Below are 6,583 nucleotides of genomic sequence, written 5' to 3'. Positions count from 1 at the left end.
CCCAAAGTGGTTTGGAAGGGGCATCGCTTGATAGTCTCCTCTTCACAAAGGATATTGCCAGATTCCATTGTTACTGACAGGGGAGTTAAGAAAGCTTTGAGAAATGAGGACTGCTGTGTGGAAAGGGCGCTATTCTTCATGTTTTGGCAGGTTCCTACTGTGAACTTAGTCTGGCAACAGTATCTTGCTCGTCTTCATTTCTTCACTTAGCCAGAACATGCAGTGGTACTACCAGGGAGGCATTATCTCACTCAACAGCACTGGGCAGGCACCAGTGTAACAGGGTGAATGTAGCACTGAGGGTAGAGGTTGGGTCGCTGGCAGGAATGGGCTCTCCACTTGGTGGAATATGGAGTGTGATACTGTTAAATGAAGAAAAAGGGAAAACCTAGGTTTGCAAGCAAAAAAAAAAAAGATTCATCCATGTGGGTGGCAAAAAATGGTTTTGTCAGATGACTGTCCTAATTGTAGAATTGAAACAGAAAAGAGAAACTGTTGTGTGACTCCTGGAAGGGATTTAACCTCTCTGGCTCTAATGATTTTATTAAACAAAACAAAACAAAAAAACCCCAAAACCCTACCCTGAATGACTTGATTCTCAAGCAGTTGCTATTTTGAGAATGGTGTGGTAAGTCCTATCAATGTCTGTCTTGGTTTTGTTGCATGTCTGTGACTAGAGGAGTATTTGAAGGTGCAATTGAGAGACGTGCAATCTCTTTTTGGATGTAAATTACTTAAGCTAGTTTCCTCTTGTTACTGGTAAGTGAAAAATAAATTGTGAATAGATAGCACAATAGACAGTTTTCCTTTTAAGGAAGATGCACTGCTTCAAAAACTTGCGCTTGCTGTTGTGCCATGGTGGGAAAAACTGCTTTGAAGGGGTTTATGCCTAGTAATCTAGAATGGGTAGAGGCAAAAAACCAAGAACTTGCAGTCTGACGGGTGAGAAGACCCCATGGAGCTTGGTGGTGGAGTGTCATCTCAGGCAGAATTGAGGAAAAGCTGCCAAGTGAGGGATGATGTAGTTAGGTAAGATAAACATGCCACTGGCTGATGTCTCAGACAAAAGATGCGATGTGGTTATGCAGGACAAGTCCCTGACCAACCTATTTTTTGCACTGCCTTAAGACAAGGTTCTGATTTGTTTTACAGCTGTTGAGAAAACAGTATCCTGACTTTTGTGTGGTATAATAGGGTTGGTGAAGCTGCAGCTGCCTCTGTGTCTGACCTGTGAATGTTAGAAGGTGGGCAAGGAAGCAAAATGTTGGGAATTAGAAGAGGGACGGACTGTCCTTTAAATAAGAAGAGAGCAATACCAAGTTAGGAAAGCTGTCTTACAGGGAGGAGGAAAGGTGTCAAACTGTTTTGTGCAAGAACTGCAGCATAGGGCTACTTCAGCTTGAGTTAGTGGTTTCATTGCTTGTGTAGCCTTACTGCTGGTATGCTTGGGCAACCCAGGGAAAGAAGAAAAGCTTTCATTCTCTGAAACTGTCAAATGGTGTGGCTTGTAGCGACTGGTTTCATCATGCTTTCTTCTTCACTCTTGTGTGCTCTGACAGCTGACGGTGCTGTCGTGTGACTTGCAGCTGGAATTCTTTTTATCTTCTGTGTAGAGGTGTCTCCGGGATTGCTGCAGTATGAGCACCTGGGAAAAAAACACAGGGAACTGGTTGGATAGAGGAAGTTACTAGTGAGTTTGGTCTCCTTCCATGTTTTTCCTTCCCCTTACATACTTCATGTGGCAACACAGGAGAAACAAATTCTGGAGTTAATTTTATGAACTGTTCTTTAAAAACAAAGAAAGCTTGACAGTTTGGGTTCACCTTCCGTATAACATTGAGGCAGTTACTGTAAAACTTCCCTTCCCCTCCAGAAAAGTTGCAGGAAATGTTTCAAGTGAGATGGTAGAACAGCAAATTCAAACTCCTTCATCTGCGAGGTGTTTTGCATGGTAATCTACCCTGGATGACAGGTGGTTTGATGACAGGGAATGTTTTTTGTCTCCTCTGCAAGGGTAGGTGCATAACTTCTATAACTTTTACACACCTGAGTGGAAGGAAAACTCAAACTGCTGCACATCACAGGATTGCAGGATTTCTGATTTTGGGGTTGTAAGTCAAGTCTACTTTACATTTAATGTAGTTTTTAATAACGCAACTCCTACAGTTGACTGTATCTAGAGTTCTGTTTGTTCAAACGTTGTCTCTTCAGCCATTGTTGTGAAACCACAACTGTCCTCGTGTGTAGCTGGAAACCCTGGCTTTTAGCATTCAGCTTAGCTTCCATGAAGAAGCATGTGCTACATACAGAGAGGTGACCTTTAGGTGAACCTGAGTGCTTTGACACATTTAACTGGGAGATTTCATAAATAAGTCATTACTGGACTGATTTGCATATATACACGGTTGCTTCACATACCTGGGAAGCTGTCATTATAATGGTGTTTGATTTCTCAGCACATAAGCTTTCTAAAGCTCTTGCGTACTTGGAACTTCAAATTGCTATCCCTTTTCTTAAGTGTTCTGTGAAAGGATGTAGTAGATGTGGTTTAGAGTGCAGTGTGAAAGAACGAATGTCTTTCAGGTGGAGAAAGCTGAACAGCTTGTGGCATAACTGTAAGGCTGTTACGCGATGTGCGTGCAAAAAAACTTGCCTGAAGACATGCAGTGTGCTTGATGGTTGGAAAAGGTGACAGGTAAGCTAGAGCAGAGCCAGGCATGAGTAGGGGTATATTAGTAAGCTTTTGAAGCATAGTGATAGCTCTGTACCTTGTGTCATTCAAGCTCTTATTTTCTATAAGAAGAACTTGCTTTGACACAGAAGTTTCTTTGCCATACGTATTTGTGCTAAAAAGTTAGCCACATCTAATAGTGATTTCTGTGGAGTAATAGTGATTTTTGTAGTGGATCTGAGCTGCTAGCTTCAAATTTGAAGTGGTCATCTTCAAAATTGTTCCTGAGCTTGTCTACCTGTGATTGAGCTGGCTGAACCTGATCCAGAGAAGCATGGCCAGGAGGTCGAGGGAGGTGATTCTCCCCCTCTACTCCGCTTTCGTCAGACCTCACCTGGAGTGCTGCGTCCAGCTGTGGAGCCCTCAACATCAGAAGGATGTAGACCAGTTGGAGCGAGTCCAGAGGAGGCCACGAAGATGCTCAGAGGGCTGGAGCACCTCTGCTGTGGGGACAGGCTGAGAGAGTTGGGCTTGTTCAGCCTGGAGAAGAGAAGGCTTCGGGGAGACCTTATTGCAGCCTTCCAGTCCCTGAAGGGGCTACAAGGAAGCTGGGGGGGGACTTTTTACAAGGTCTTGTAGTGACAGGACAAGGGGCAACAGGATTAATTTGAAAGGAGGTAAATTTAGATTAGATATCAGGAGAAAGTTCCTCACAGAGGGGGTGGTGAAGCACAGGAACAGGTTGCCCAGAGAAGCTGTGGATGCCCCATCCCTGGAAGTGTTCAAGGCCAGGCTGGATGAGGCTTTGAGCAACCTGGTCTAGTGGAAGGTGTCCCTGCCCATGGCAGGGGGGTTGGAACTGGATGGTCTTTAAGGCCCCTTCCAACGCCAACCATTCTGTGATTCTATGAAGAGCTTCAGGTACTAGTTTAATCTCTTCAGTGTTCTGATAGCTGAGGAGCTGGTGGGCACAAAATTGTGTCCATGTATAATTGTATACAGATCCGCTTCCCAGCTCTGTGGTTGTAGGTTGCCTTGTGTTAGCGGGGTCATCTGTGTAACACCTTTTCAGCAAAATGAGTCACTTCAGTGCATTCCTCGAGAGCCAACGCATGTGTCTGTAACTGTGCTTTACAGCTGTTTGGAGCTGGGTGTACTCCTCTTCCTAGCCGTCATCCTTTTGGTAAGAGTTTGAGAACCAGGAACTTGCATAGTTATGGGAACGGTAGTGGTAGTTTTTCTGGCGCTCTGTTGCATTTGAAGTGGTTCACTAGTGCTCAGACCTCAAAGTGCCTCTGTTGTGGGGACACACGTGCTGTGACAGCCGTTAGACAAGGTGCCGATTGCTCCAGTGCCTGAGCTACTGATTCACAAAGCAAACTAGGCTGGCTTTTTCCTTTTTTCCAGGAATTGCTGCTTTCCTTTGTCAAAAAAATGCAGACCTGTATTGACCTTACAACTTGCTGAAAAGTAGTTTAATTTTCTTTGTCATGCTGTCGCTTCACTGTCTGAAAGCTAGGTAGCTGGAAAGGCTGACCTGCAGGCAAGGTTATTCCCAGTAACTTGTTTGGTCCTTGCTTGCACAGCTGCTTTCAACAACTGCTGGGGTTGGTGCTGCCTCCAGCGGGGATCCTGCCTGCCTCCCTCCCTCCTGCTGCTGGTGCAGGGCCAGAAGCCACTGCGAGCCAGACTGGGAACTGGCCAGGCTCAGTCCCCCCTGCACACACATGCTCAGGCACCTGTTGTTTTTGCTGAGTTAATTTTGAGAGAGGGCAGTCCGTGGGTGCAGCTTGTGTCGGGTGCTGGGGTCAGCAAGACGCAGGGGAGGAGGAGAGCCTGCCCTTGAGGGGTTGACGTGGGTGTGTGTTTCAGGCCTCCAACTGTGGAAACGGGCATAGTGTTGTGTGACTTCAGCAAAAATAACTGTTTGACGGTTTTAATCAAGGCAGATTCTATGAGCCCAGATGTTGAGCTGCACCAGAAATGGCTGCTTGAATGGTGTCACCTGTGAGGCACAGCTGCATGGAGCCCCCTGGACAGAGGGTGCATCACACCCCACCCCATCATGAAGACAGTTGCTTTTAAAGCTGTTGGTATAACAGCTCCCTAAGCTTGCTCAACTGCATTGAATCTGGGGTGGCTTAAGCCCTTCCAACAGGGTAATGTTGCCTGGCCCTGGCGAGGGGGGTAATTACGTGAGGCATTGCTGCTGGTGGAGGTGAGCGCCGAGCAGCTGGAGCAAGTCGGTCCGCGTGGCTCAGCCATGGTCAGGATGAGCGATGTGACTGCCAACAGATTGTTTCCATTACGGGATGCAGCAGCCAGGCCAGCTTGTATCTGACTGGAAAGTAGAGCACATGCAACTTGAAACTATTCCCAGGCACTGATTTAATGCCAGCAGTCTTGTGAGAGAAATAATTTCTGCTTTTACTGTGAAAGTGTACTTTGCATGTCTCTGATCAGAACAGCAGCTTAGGCTACATCCAGTTGTTACTCCCAGTGAATAAATCCTGCCCTGTCCTTCCCACCCATTAAAATAAAAATGTCCCTTGAACTTCCTTTGAAGTAATATTACTCTGAAACTGCAGTGTATTTTCATTTTTTTGTGTGCACTGAAGGTGTGGTTTGGAACATGATTAAATGTGGGATTTCTTATTCCTTTCTGTGGACTGTTTTGAAGGATTCCTCAGCCTTCCCTGTCTGGGCCCCTGTGAGAGGGCAGAGAGAAGGTCTGGCTTCAGTGGCTGCTTTGCTTCTGGTCTGTAAGCTGCTCATCTTGTTTGTCTTTTGCTTCTGGCATGTGGGTGAACTGACTTGTAGATGTTGAGTTCCTCTGTTTCATAACATGAAACTAGGAAAGCAAAACCTTTAATCTCTCATCCAGTGATAATTCTGTTGTGTGAAGGACTTAGATTTTCATTTGATTCACAAACAGCTTTTAACTTGTGAGCTCTCTAAAATATAACCCCCCAAAAAAACATGCTGAAGAACACACTAGTTTGATCAAAAAAACCCTTCGTGCTTTAGTATTATATATTAGCTTTCTGTCGTCTTTCAGAACCAGTCAAGAAAAAAGTACTGGAGCCCTTGGGAATTTTTCAGTGAAATGCTGACTTTCTGGGACTTCATTGTGAATTGTATTTTGATTGAAATGCATTTTCTCCTGCATGTAAAACCAGCTTTAGTCCTAATCTCTTGCTGTTCTCATAGGCACTGAAGGTAGAGTCAAGTTCTGCTAACTTACTTTTGTGTGTGTTGTCAAGCTTTCTTCCATTGCTGAACTTGGGTTATTCTGTAGTGTAGCTTAATTCTCATCATCATCCAGCATCGGGGTTGTCTTTATCCACTTCAGAAATGCAAGAAACTAGCTCAGAGCACTCATCAGTGTGATTGTAAAATGTCACCTCTGCCTGCTTTTGAGGAAAGAATAATGGCAGGTATTTGTCTAGGATTGAGACACAGTCCTTGAATGTGATAAAAAGTAATTTTATTGGTGTTTTGGGTATGACTCAGTACCTGGTAAGTTATTTTGTAAGCCTTGTATTATTATATTTGAGCCTTTATATCCCAATATAATTAGAATATAAAGATTTTATCTTTTCTCCACGTGGGGGGAAAAAACCCCCACAACTCCCTTGTAGTTGTCCTTAACTTATTCCAGCCGTTAGCAGACTGAAATTAATATGGCTGCTGTAGTACAGGGAGCCCAAGAACCCTGTAGTCAGTAATTAAATAGAAAAGTATGTGGTATCTTACTGCTGGCTCTTTGATTAGAGGTAGGATTTGAGAGTTCTCAGAGGAGTCAAAATCTAGAGTAAAGCAGCTGAACTGCTGTTGTCCCTTCCTCACCCAAGGACTGGGCTTCACAGTGGAACAAGAATGGCTTCTCCTCCCTGGGGGGTTCTGGCGTAT

The 6,583-nt window shown here is 44.8% G+C and overlaps 1 protein-coding gene across 1 annotated transcript in view; it reads left to right on the top strand.

Moving 5' to 3' along the window:
* The first annotated feature begins 955 nt into the window (after positions 1–955).
* The window catches only part of IGF2R (insulin-like growth factor 2 receptor), a 56,818-nt gene continuing 51,190 nt past the window's right edge, over positions 956–6,583 (top strand). Inside the window, exon 1 of the mRNA XM_010158416.1 lies at positions 956–1,029. Coding sequence (XP_010156718.1) covers positions 956–1,029 — 74 coding nt within the window. The remainder of the gene's footprint in view (positions 1,030–6,583) is intronic.

This window comes from Eurypyga helias, unplaced genomic scaffold (assembly GCF_000690775.1).
Source record: "Eurypyga helias isolate BGI_N326 unplaced genomic scaffold, ASM69077v1 scaffold16379, whole genome shotgun sequence".
Lineage (NCBI taxonomy): Eukaryota > Metazoa > Chordata > Aves > Eurypygiformes > Eurypygidae > Eurypyga > Eurypyga helias.
The sequence above is the reverse complement of the archived record's forward strand: the minus strand, read 5'-3'. Positions and strand labels throughout refer to the sequence as shown.